This window comes from Pteropus vampyrus, unplaced genomic scaffold (assembly GCF_000151845.1).
Source record: "Pteropus vampyrus isolate Shadow unplaced genomic scaffold, Pvam_2.0 Scaffold260, whole genome shotgun sequence".
Lineage (NCBI taxonomy): Eukaryota > Metazoa > Chordata > Mammalia > Chiroptera > Pteropodidae > Pteropus > Pteropus vampyrus.
In genome coordinates, this window is record NW_011889041.1 from 1,049,752 (window position 1) to 1,063,296 (window position 13,545).

General features: G+C 32.5%; 1 protein-coding gene and 1 pseudogene across 1 annotated transcript in view; one reads left to right on the forward strand and one right to left on the reverse strand.

The window, feature by feature from the left end:
- The window catches only part of LOC105302082, a 30,754-nt pseudogene extending 29,448 nt beyond the window's left edge, over positions 1-1,306 (reverse strand).
- Positions 1-13,545, forward strand: part of COL21A1 (collagen type XXI alpha 1 chain) — a 166,960-nt gene that overhangs the window by 44,084 nt on the left and 109,331 nt on the right. The window contains exon 2 of the mRNA XM_023520361.1: positions 10,886-11,011. Within this exon, the coding sequence (XP_023376129.1) occupies positions 10,924-11,011 (88 nt within the window). The 5' untranslated portion in view covers positions 10,886-10,923. The remainder of the gene's footprint in view (positions 1-10,885; positions 11,012-13,545) is intronic.

The following is a 13,545-nucleotide window of genomic DNA, read 5'->3' on the forward strand; positions in this document are numbered from 1 at the left end:
AGCCCAGAGGAGGATAGTCAGAGAAGCTCTCAACACACATGGGCTTGCCAGGAACCATATCAACAATGGCAATGTCACCAGGTTTCAAAAACTTTGGGCCATCTTCTAGCTTTTTCCCAGAATGATCAATCTCCTTCAGCTCAGCGAATTTGCAAGCTATGTGAGCTGTGTGACAATCTAGCACAGGTGCATATCCGGCACTGATTTAGCCAGGGTGGTTCAGCATAATCACCTGAGCCGTGAAGCTAGCTGCTTCCACTGATGGGTCATTTTTGCTGTTGCCAGCCACATTGCCACGATGAACGTCTTTGACAAATACATTCTTGACATTGAAGCCCACATTGTCCCCAGGAAGAGCTTCACTCAAAGCTTCATGGTGCATTTCAACAGAATTTACTTCACTTATTACATTGACTGAAGCAAAGGTGACCACCATGCCTAGTTTGAGAACACCGGTCTCCACTCGACCCACAGGGACAGTTCTAACACCACCAGTTTTGTCGACCTCCTGGAGTAGCAGGTGCAAAGGTTTGTCAGGTGGATGAGTTGGTGGAAAGATACAATCCAGAGCTTCAAGCAGCGTGGTTCCACTTGCACTGGCATCTTTACAGGGACTTTCCATCCCTTGAACCAAGGCATATTAGCATTTGGCTCCAGCATGTTGTCACCATTCCAACCAGAAATTGGCACAAATGCTACCGTGTCAGAGTTGTAGCCAATTTTCTTAATATAGGCGCTGACTTCCTTAACAATTTCCTTGTATCTCTTCTGGCTGTAAGGTGGCTCAGTGGAATCCATCTTGTTAACACCAACGATTAGTTGTTTCACACCCAGTGTGTAAGCCAGAAGGGCATGCTCATGGGTTTGCCCATTCTTGGAGATACCTGCTTCAAATTCACCAACACCAGCAGCAACAATCAGGACAGCACAGTCAGCCTGTTATGTGCCTGTAATCGTGTTTTTGATAAAGTCTCTGTGTCCTGGGGCATCAATTGTGGTCACATAATACTTGCTGATCTTGAATTTCCACAGGGAGATATCAATAGTGATACTACGCTCATGTTCAGCTTTTAATTTATCCAAGACCCAGGCATACTTGAGAGCTCTTCCCCATCTCGGCAGCCTCCTTTTCAAATTTTTAGATGGTTCTTTTGTCGATCCTACCACATTTGTAAATCAGATGACCAGTTGTTAGACTTGCCAGAATCTACGTGTCCAGTGACAACAATGTTGATGTGAGTCTTTTCCTTTCCCATTTGGCTTAGTTAGATATAGCGTTGGTTTTCATGACACCTATATTCTGGCAGCAAACCTGTTGCGAAAAAGCCTTGGCTATTTTTTATTGGTCTCATTTTGAATGATTGCACAGACATGTATATTCTTTTGTTGCTTGAATATTTAGAAGCTGCTGTGCCCAGATGGGATTTTAAATTACTCCACCAAATTACAGACAACCAAGTTACTTCAGTCACTTCATGTTATGTGGCTTTAATGACAACTAGGTAATGTACTCTACGAAGGAATCAAGAAAGCAGTCAGTCACTCTGCAATATAAAAATAAACTCTACAATGTGTAAAATAATAGCTTCTTTGAATCCGTTAGCTTATCTGTAAAATGTGGATTTATAATTACCCATCTATCATACTAGATTACGTTTAGAGAAATATGATAACAAAAAAAAAATGTCAATTGTTTAGTTAACTATCTGTTGTCATAAACAAGGTGATATTGATTAATTACGTAGTTGGGGAGGCATGATTTGACCTATGAAATTCCAAAAGTTACAATTATAGTTGTATTATTTTAATAACTCAAACCAAACTCTACATACATACATATATATATGAATTAATTTTTAATTCATTTACTAGTTCGCCAGTATTTTGCCCTTCTAAATTCAATCTGGCCCAACTAGTGCTTCTTTCTACTACCTTAATATCAGAAATATAAAACACAATGGGTGTGTGTGTGTGTGTGTGTGTGTGTGTGAATGTGTGAATGTGAGAGAGTGTGTGCATGTGCATGTGTGTGTGTGTAAAAGTCTGAGGACCAGAATTTCAGTTTCCTACCTTTTCCTGTTTTACAAAGACGCAGCTTATAAAAAAGTTAGTGTGTCATGAGGCGACTATTTTTAGTCTTTAATTTTATTAAGTTTAGGCCAAGGATTTTGAAGGAACTAGATACTACATAGAAATAATGAAGATGTTTTTAGTAGAGGAGTAGAATAACTTAATTTTGAGGCCTTTGAGGAGAAAGTCAATATTTATTAGTGCACATTGTTGCCATAAAACAACACATCCTTGTGATGACTCACCCAAAATACCTCCCACTGACATTTTTTGACCTTTAGAACTTTGACTAGAGGGGCTAGCCTAATTTGAAAGATGACAGTGATGATATTGGACTGTTTTTCATTAAAGTATAATTTATATACGACAAATTATACAGTTGTCAAGCCTCAGTTTAATGGCTTTAGACAAATTTATATACCCAAATATTATTACTGAAAATGTAGGATATTTTTATCAACCAGCAAGTTAATTTGTGCCTTTCCAGTTGACTTCTCCCATCAAAGACAAATGTTTCCTGATTTCTAACACCATAGATTAGTTTTGTGTTTTGGGTCTTCATATAACTGCAATCATGTTCTAGGTATTCTTTTGTGTTTGGCTTCTTTCATTAACAAGAATGTATTTTAAATTTATTAATGTTGCTGACTGTAACAGTAGTTCATTTTTCTCTTGCTATATATTATTCCATTATGTGTATATACCACACATAACTTGTTTACCTGTTCTACTGTCGATAGCTTTTGAGTTATTTATAGTTTGGGACTATTATGAATAGAAACACAATAAATATCATTAAAGTCTTTTTCTGGGCACATGTTTTTATTTTTCTAGGTTATATACCTAGCAAAAGAATTAATAGTCAGTAAGAAACTGAACCTAACAGTTCTCTAAAATAGTTACATCATTTTTCACTTTTACCAACAATGTATGAGTTCCAATTTCTTCACATAGCCTCATAAACATTTAATATTGTAAGTTTTAATTTTAGCCATATTAGTGGGTGCGAAATGATATCATATTATGGTTTTAATATACATTTTTCTGATGACTAATGATGAGAACCATTTAATATGTTCCTTGGTCATTTCTGTATCTTATGTAATGTGTCTGGTCAAGATTTATGCATTTAAAAAAATTGGATCGTTTTTCTTTTTATTAATTTGTAGGAGTTTTTAAAAATATATATTCTATATTTAAGTCTTTTTTTGTAAGTATTTTATTCTAAATATTGGTTTGTACTCCTAATGGTGTTTTTCTTTGTTTGTTTTTGTTTTTTGAGGAACAGGAATGTTTAATTTTGGTGAAATTTAAAAATGTATCCATTTAAAAAATTATTTTAATTAGTTTCAAGTATACAGTACATTGGTTAGACATTTATATAGTTTATAAAATGATCCTCTTAATTGCTCCTTCTCTCCTCTGGTTTTCCACCTAGCCAATATATTAATGCTAATCACATTCCCTGTAGTTATATTCAGCTACTAATTTGTACTTCTTTAATCCTTCACCCCATTATCCCAGCCCCCCAAACTACCTCTCCTCTGTCCATCACCAAATTGTCCACTATATTTGTGAGTCCGTTTTTGATTAGTTTGTTCTTTTTGTTCCTTAGATTCTGCATATAAGTGAAATCATATGGTATTTATCTTTCTCTGTCTGACTTATTTCACTCAGTATAATAACTTCTAGGTCCATACATGTTGCAATTGGTAGGATTTCATTTTTTTAATGGCTGAGTAATATTCCATTGTATATATGAACCATAACATCTGTTGATGGGCATTTATGTTGCTTCCATATCTTGGTTATTATAAATTGTGCTGCCATGAATATTGGGGTGTATAGATCTTTATGAATTGGATAAATACTCAGATGTGCAATTTCTGGGTCAAAAGGTATAACCATTTTTAATTTTTTGAGAAACCTCCATACTGTTTTCCATAGCAGCTGTACCAATTTGTAATTTCACCAACAATGTATAAGGGTTCTCTTTTCTCTGCATCCTCACCAACACTTGTTCTTTGATTTATTGATGATAGCCATTCTGATAAGTGTCAGGTGATATCTCATTGTGGTTTTAATTTGCATTTCTCTGATGATTGAGCATCTTTTCATATGTCTATTGTCCATATGTATTTCTTCTTTGGAGAAGTATCTGTTCAAGTCTTATGCCCATTTTTTTAATTGGAGTGTTTGTTTTGTTTTGTTGTTGAGTTGAATGAGTTCATTATATATATTTTGGATAGTAACCTCTTATCAGATGCATCATTAGCGAATATCTTCTCCTAATCGGTTGGTTGTCTTTTTGTTTCATTGATGGTAAAATGTATCCATTTTTAAAGTTACTAGAGATTTTTGTGCCCTAAAAAAATTTGCCTAAGTCCAAGGTTGCAAAGATATTCTCTTATGTTTTCTTTTAGAAGTTTTATAGTTTTAGCTTTTACATTTAGATCTGAGCTTCAACCAATTTTTGTATATGGAATGAGATGGAGTCAAGGTTCATTTTATTCTATTTATTCCAGTTAATCCAGCTCCATTTATTGAAGACTTTCCTATTCAATTACCTTGAAACTTTGATTGGAAATTAATTAACTATGTAAATGTGAGTTTATTTCTGTACTCTGTTATGTTCTATTCTATATGTTTATCCTTATGCCAATAGCACACTTTCTTGATTACTGTAGGTTTATAGTAAGTCAAAATCAATATAAATTATCTAATCTAGTTATTTTATTTTATTTTATTTTATGCTACTAGTTTCTAGGTAGGCTGAGGATTTAATTCATAATAGAGAGGCCTGGCATTTCTTTTTACTGCATTGTATGGGATAGTGTAAAAATTTTTACGTAGTAAGAGAGTAGTTCTCAACTTAGTTGTTAATCAAGATGCTTTTTTATTGAAGGTTGTTCTTCATTTAAGATTATTCTAATTCAAAATCATTTACATTTTACATAAATTTTAGAATAAGTTTTTTCAATTTCTTTTAAAATCTTCTGGGAATTTTTTTGGGATTATGTCGAATCTATAGGTCAGTTTGAGGAGGATGGACACGTAACCAATATGAGTCTTAATCCATGAATATAGATTCTTCATTTTTTCTTTTTTTAATGTCAACAATGTGTTGTATGTTTTAGTATAGAGGTCTTTCACATTTTAATTAGCTTTATTGCTAGGCTATGATGCTTTCAGTACTATTGAATATGATAATTTTCCCCCAATTTTGTTGCTAGTATATAGATACATTTAAAAAAAGAAAAAAAAATAAAAACCTGGTGTCTTGCCACCTTGCTAAATTCACTTATTAATTCTGCTAGTGTTTTGGTAGATTTTTGGTACAAAGATTTTTCTATGTAGACAGTTGTCAATAATTAGTTTTTCTTCCTTCTTTATATTTTTAATTTTCATTTTGCATATGGCACTGGCTGGGCTTCCTGTACATTTTAAATAGTGATATGAGAGTATACCCTTAATTTCTTACTGGTTTAGGAGTGAGAACATTTAGTCTTTCATCATTCAATATGGTGTTACCTCTAGATTTTTCATAGATGGCATTCATCAAGTTGAAGAAGTTCCCTTCTATTTCTTAGTTTGATGAGAATTTTATCATGAATGGGTGTTAAATTTTGTTAAGTGGCTTTGCTGCATCAATTGAGATGTTCATATTATTTTTCTTTTTTAGTTCCTTGTTATAATAAGTTTTTTCAATTGAGTTTTAAATCTTAAATCAATCTTGCATTTCTGGGATAAACCTCACTTGGTCATGATCTTTTTATATATTTCTAGATTTGCTTTGCTAACATTTTATTATGTATTTTTACATCCTTATTCATAAAAAATAATGGATGATAGTTTTATCTTGTAATATTTTTGTCTAGTTTTCTGTTAGGGTTATTTTTGCCTCATACTAAAAGTTGGGGAGTTCACTCCTCTATTTTCATTAACTTTATTTCATGAAAATTTTATTAGTATTCTTTTTTCTTAAATGTTTGGTAGAAATTACTAGTGAAACTCTGTGGCTCTGGAGTTTCCTTTGTGAGAAAAGTTTTGGTTAAAAATTCAATTTCTTTAATAGAAAACCTCAATTTAGAACTGTGTCAAAAAGTAGAGTATTCTAGGACTTTGTCCGTTTCATCTGTCTACTTTTTATCCTTTTAATATCTTTAGGATCTATAGTGGCAAGCTCCTGTTTCAATATTGACTTTGGTAATTTATGTTTTCTGTCTTATTTCTTGATTATTTTTGCTAGGATTTATAAATATATTCATTTATTTAAAGAATTAACTTTTATTTTTTAATATTCTATTAGTATTTTTTAAAAATTTTACTTTCTGTGTTTAATGTATTGTACTTTGTCTAGCTTCTTAAACTGGAATCTTATATATTGATTCTTCATTTTTTTCTAATATATGCTTTTAAGCTTAACTTTCTCTTCAAGTTGTACTTTAGCTGCATCATAAAATTTTGATTTTTTAAAAAAATATTGATCAGTTTAAGTATAGTTGACATACAAATTACATTAATTTCAGGTGTACAACATAATGATTCAACATTTTATAAATTACAGTGTGATTACCATGCTAAGTCTAGTAACCATCTGTCACTATACAAAAAAATATTATAATATTATTGATGATATTCCCTGTGCTGCATGTTATATCACCATGACCTATTTATTTTATAACTGGAAGTTTGCAGCTATTATTCCCCTTCACATTTTCTACCCTTCTACCCATCTACCACCCCTCTGGCAAACATCATTTTGTTCTCTATCTATGAGTCCATTTATTTATTTATTTATTTTTTACATTCTACATATAAATGAAATTATATGGTATTTATCTTTTCCTGTCTGACTTATTTCAACTAGAGTAATACTTCTAGGTCTATCCATGTTACCAATGACAAAATTTTATTCTTTTTTATTGCTAAGTGACATCCCATTGGATATATATACCAGATCTTCTTTATCCATTCATCTATTGTTGAAAACCTAGGTTGCTTCTATATCTTGGCCATTGTAAATAATGTTGCAGTGAACGTGAATGATGCATATATCTTTTCAAATTAGTGTCTTTATTTTCTTTAGATATATACCCAGACATGGAATTGCTAGGTCATAGGCAGTTCTATTTTTAACTTTTTGAGAACCCTCTATACTGTTTTTCATAGTGGCTGCACTAATTTACAATTAAACTAACGGTGCACGTGGGTTCCCTTTACTCCACATCCTCCGCAACAGTTGTTGTTTATTAATAATAGCCATTCTGACAGGTGTGCAGTGATATCTTATTGTGGTTGTGACTTGATTTCCCTGGTAATTAGTGGCATTGAGTGTCTTTTCACATGCTTCTTGGCTATCTGTTTGTCTTCTTTGGATAAATATTTATTTAGGTCCTCTGCCTATTTATTAATTGTATTGTTTGTTTTTATATTGAATCGTATAAGTTCTTTATGTATTTTGGACATCAACCCTTTATCAGATATATTATTTGCAAATATTTTCTCCCATTCAGTAGGTTGTTCTTTTGTTTTAATGATGGTTTCCTTTGCTGTGCAAAAGTTTTTTAGTTTCATGTAGTCCCATTTGTTTATTTTTGCTTTTGTCGCCTTTGCCCAGGGAAACATATCCAGAAAAATATTGCTTAGGTAGAGGGGTATAGCTCAGGGGTAGAGCATTTGAATGCAGAAAAATACTGCTAATACCAATGTCAAAGAGTTTGCTTCCTATGTTTTTTTCCCCCCAGTTTTATGGTTTTAGGCCTACATTTAAGTCTTTAATCCATTTTGAACATATTTTTGTATGTGGTGTAAGAACATGGTCTAGATTCATTTTAGTTTTCTCAACACCATTTATTGAAGAGACTGTCATTTCTTCATTGTATGTTCTTGTATCTATTATTGTAGATTAATTGACCATATAAGCAAGGGTTTATTTCTCTCTTCTGTTCTATTCATCTATGTGTCTGTTTTTGTGCCAGTACCATAATGTTTTGAATTCGGTAAAATTGCACAATACAAAATTAATACACAGAAATCTGTTGCATTTCTGTACACTAATAAGAGAAATTGAGAAAATTCCATTTATAATTGCATCCAAAAGGATAAAATACCAAGGAGGTGAAAGACCTGTATTCTGCAAATTTTAAGACATTGATGAAAGAAATTGAAGACAATACAAATAAACAGAAGGACATATCTTATCGTGGATTGTTAGGACTGATATCCTCAAAATGTCCACAGTACCCAAAGCAATCTACAGATTCAATGCAATCCCTAGCAAAATACCAATGGCATTCTTTTCATAGAACTAGAACTAATAATGCTAAAATTGGTATGGAACCATAAAAGACACCAAATATCCAAAGCAATAGTGAAAAAAAAAAAAAAAAAAAAAAAACTAAGCTGGAGGTATCATGCTCCTTGATTTCAAACTATACTACAAAGCTATAGTAATTTCTCTCTCTCTCTCTCGCTCTTTTTTTTTTTTTTAAACTCATGGATTATTTAGAAGTATGTTACCAAATTTCCAAGTATTTTGGGATTTTCTTTTCTAACTTAATACTATTTAGGTCAAAGAACATCATCTATGTAATCTCATTCTTTGGAATTTGAGGCTTGTTTTTTCTCCAGCATACAATCTATTTTCGTGACTATTTTATTTGCAGTACAAAAGAATGTGTATTCTGCTGTTAGTGTTCCATAAATGTCAACTAGGCGAAGTTAGTCAATAAAGTTTTTTAAACCTTCTGTACCATTACTAATTTTTCGTCTAATCCAATAATTGCTGGAAAGTAATGTTAAAAACTCAATTATGACTTGAATTTGTCTCTTTTTAGCTTTTAACAATTTTTTCGCTTCACATATTCTGAAGCTTTATTATTAGATGTTCATATATATAAGTGATTTTTAATATCTTTCTGATGTGTTGCATTTTATTACTATGAAATTTCCATCTAAAATATTTTATTGTTGTCCTATATGTAATGTGTCTCTTTTCTCTGGCTAGTTTTAAGATTTTTTTCTTTGATTTTCAACTGATTATGATGTACCTAGGTATAACTTACTTTATTTTACATCTTGTTGGGATTTGTTGAACTTCTTTAATCTGATTATAACTTTTGTCAATTTGGAAAATTCTTGGCCATTGTGTTTTCAAATATCTCTTCATTCACTTTATCCTTTCCATCTGAAAAGCTAATTACTTGTATGCAAAATCAAGATCATTTGATATTTTCCCATAGATTTCAGATGCTCTGTTCCTTTTATCACTGTCCCTCCTCCCTCTGGGTTTCATTTAGGATAATTTCTACTGACTTATCTTCAAGTTTACTGATTTTTTCCTTCGATATATGCAGGTAAGCCCATTATATGAATTCTTTTATGATACATTTTTTATTGCCAGCATTTCAGTTTGTATCTTTTTTTTATAGTTTCCATCTATATTCTGAAAATTTTCATATTTTTTTCACATTGTTGTCCATCATATTCATTAAATCTTTTAACACACTTATCAGAGCCATTTTATAAACCCTGATTTTATATTTCTGATACTTAGATCATCTCTAGATCTGCTTATACCGAATGTTTTTGTCCTGATCAGAAATGAAATTTTCTTGCTTCTTCTCATATCTCGGGAGAACTTTTGGAGATTTCTTTCATTTTTTTGATATGATTTACAGCTTTTCGTATTTCTGGATTCTATTATTCACTGTCCTTCCTTTGGCTTTCTACTTTTTGAGATATCTTTCTCCACTGTAGTGAAGAACTAGAACACCTTGGAGGGACTGCTCTCAGTTCTGTTGCTTTTCTCCCAGCCTTCAGCATGCTAAGGATTTGTATTTGAGGTATTTCCTGGGTACCTGAACAAGGAGTGGCTCTCTGTAGGCTGTTCAAACTGTTCTCATCTTTCTCTGTATTACTTGTCTACTCTGTGCACTCAATTAAATCTCATGGAGAAGAATTGCAGGGCGAGGGCATATTTGTTCTGTGAGTGGGGCCCCTCAAGATTCTAATGTCATACTAAGATTGACTGGTTTCTTCCATGTTGTGGCAAATTCCTCTTCTTGAGGAGGACTCCCTTTCTTCGAGGAACAAAAGCAGCCCTGAATCTCTTCTATCTTATAAAGGATTAATAACTTTTGAAATTTTGTTGATTTAGGTTTTTTAAAATGCCATCTTTGTTGCTATATTTAAAAAGACTATAGTTTTATAATTAATCTGACGTTCTCATTGCTGGAGGTGAAAATATCTTCTAACTTTTTATATTCTAGTCAGAAGCGAAGTCCTTGAACTAACTTAGAAGGGATATTAAAGTCATATAACTGAGTGTTTGTAAATCAAATAAAACAGATCTTAAGGTATAGAATTACACCCCATTTTAAAAAATTAAATTATATTGCTCAGCATTGTATAAATATTTTTATCAGATATCCTTTGAACATTTCTTAAATGCAAATCCATATTTAAAAGAATGATTGCTACCATTGAGATAATAAAAAGAATGTGATAAGGCTCTACATGATATGCTAAAAGGTAGTCTAGTAAATATCTTGAGCAAAGCCCAAAGTTTAAAAAAAAATTGTACTTTTCCAATATAATTATGAATTAAAAGACTTATCATGGTCTTTCTCAGCTCTTTCTCATATTTCTCTTGCATAATAGATTAAAATGTGGCTATTTTAGACACGAATTAATTCTAGAATAGTAAAATTTAACTGTACTCCAACTGGGTATTTCAATTTAAAAATTAAACTTATAATGGCTACGTCTTTGTCTTTATAATATGTTTAACTTTTCTTTTTTTTCTTTTTAGGAATCCTAAAACCAAAATATTAGAACAAAAACAGAAACATGGCGCATCATGTTCTAATTCTTTGGATAGTTTCAGTCCTGCTTCTTCAGAATTCTATATTAGCTGAAGATGGAGAAATAAGATCAAGTAAGAACTATCAGCATTGTTTTTGTTAACAACAAATTGATTGTAGAAATCAAATAAGAGAGATCAAGTAATGGTTTTAAGGACCTTATTGTCTTTGATGCTATAATTCCCTAAAATGATCAAATTGCTATGTTACACATTAACAGAGGGAAAGCTTTATCAGGGGTAATTTTGAGAAAATCTATGCTAATTGTTTATTCTATTAACTCATCAGGCTTTGGAATAAATACTCTGGTATTGAGTTCCTGTTCAGCCCTTTAGGAGCATCTTGATATGGAGATAAAAGAAAATACCTACCTCATAAAATGGTTATCATAAAATGGTTATCCATGAAGTTATCTCATAAAGATAATGAGATAATCTATGTAAATGAGATGATGCATATAAAAGGTTAAGCACGGTGACATCTTGGTAAATGGTGACCGTTATTCTGATTCCCTGTAGTAAAGCTTACATTAGAGAAGGAGGGCTATATTAATGTAGTTCCCCGGCCACCATTTACAGATAACATACTTCTTTTTGAAAACTTATTTTTGCATTATAAAACTTATAAACTACTATGAATTAATTATGATTTCTATAACAGTTAAATTAGATGGTTTGAGAACTTGATACAACTTGGCTAAAAATTTATTAAAACAATAATATTTAATGTTTGCATAACACTTTCATAGTTTAATTGACCCAAACTCTCTACAAGGTAGACAGTCTTTTGTCTGTTTTTTTTTGAGTGGGAAAAGAGATTCACAAAATTTAAGAGGCTTACCTAGTGTCATACAGCTTGTTAGAACTGTGACTAGTATTTGAACTATGCTTTTGATCTTCAGTCCATTCCTTTTCTATGACACCAGTGATTTATCTCTCTGAGAGAGGTCTCTGGGAGTGGCATTTTGTCTGGAGTTTATAAATGGCAATATTTGCTTTGTACTCATGCTCTTGGCTAACCTCGCAGGTATGAAATACCTGCTCCATGACTCTGGAAGGGATAGGAAGGGCCAAGAATAACTCTGTAAGAGTTTAAATCACTGAATCAAGTGACACACAAACACTAGCAAGTCCAGACAATAATGGATCTCATAGTATTTAGGAAGGACGACATTGAAGAGCTTTGCAAACACAACTTTCCTGTCCTTTTCATCTCTTCCACAAAACCTCAATAAAAGCACAATCCCAGACCAGTTTCCAGCAATAACAGAAGAACTACATTCCCTTGGGTTAGAAAATCTTCCTCTGGGCCAAAGTTCATTTTACTTTCCCTGCCTTAAACTCTAGCAGTGGTCACCATGGCAGAGATTGTTGGAATACTGTCCCTTGTGCCCTACTGTACTTTACCACCACCTGCCACAGAGCACGTTAGGAGTAATATCATAATCATACTTATATTTTTGAGACAAATCCATGTTTTAGCAAATTTCTTTTTTGGTAACTTCTCAACTGTTATACATGTTTACCTGAAAGTACTGGTTATGGTGATGGGTGAGTTGCGATAACTGTAAAATCAAGGCCTCTTCATGTGAGCCTAGTCACCATCCCAGATATATAAGTAGACAAAGGTAAGGAAAAGAATGGTAATGAAAGGAGAGAAATGGAGGGAGTGAGAAGGGAAAGAGAGGGAGAGATTGATTGATTTATATGTTGATTTACTCCTAAGGAGATGTAAAAATAGTAATATTAATTGTCACTAAACAATTTTTCCAGTACCATTCTTTGCAATCATGATATCTTATTTGCAACATATACAGAAAATAAATCACCCTTTTTATAACTTTAAATTGAGCATCTGATCACAACTTACTATTAAGGGAGACCATTAATATGAGTAAAAACACAATACTTAAAATATACTATCATCTTACCTTGGCTCATCTTATTCTATTTCAACTCCTCAAATCCAGGGACATATGATTCTTATCAGATGAGCCATAAACAGTAGTATTTTTGCTGCTTTGAGTGCAGAAATTATAGAAGGAGAAGACAAGTACAGCAGTTAATTCCTATGCACTCTGTTGGCCATTTTAAATACTGGAATTACTCAAACCAGTTTGTGCTTTAGGCTGTGCATGTCTCTCATCTCTAGACCTTTGCACTTGTTCTTTCCTCTATAAGAATGTCTTCCTCTATACCTGCCTAAAGCTCTTCTTTCAGATTTCAATTTGCCGGTAGGCTTTTTCATGCAACCTTCCTTGACTTTCCACAGATAGGTTTTTACCTCCTTCTAAATGTTCTCATAATACTTTGTACTTTACCCAACCAGCCAGTTCTCTGTCTTACTAGACTATGAGCTTTTTGAAATATCTTCTGTATCTTATAAGCCAGTCCATAGCATGATGTCAGGCATAGAGTAGGTATTCAATATACATATACCAAAATAATAATATAGGGCTAGAAGCATGTCATGCACTGTGGAAAAGAGAGATAAGATTTTTGTTTTGCTTTTCCACAAGTGTTTGGAAGTTGTTTAGGTGTAATTTGCACCTGAGTTAGTCTTTTTTCCCAATTGATCCATAAAATGTATTGATCACACTTGTTTCCTG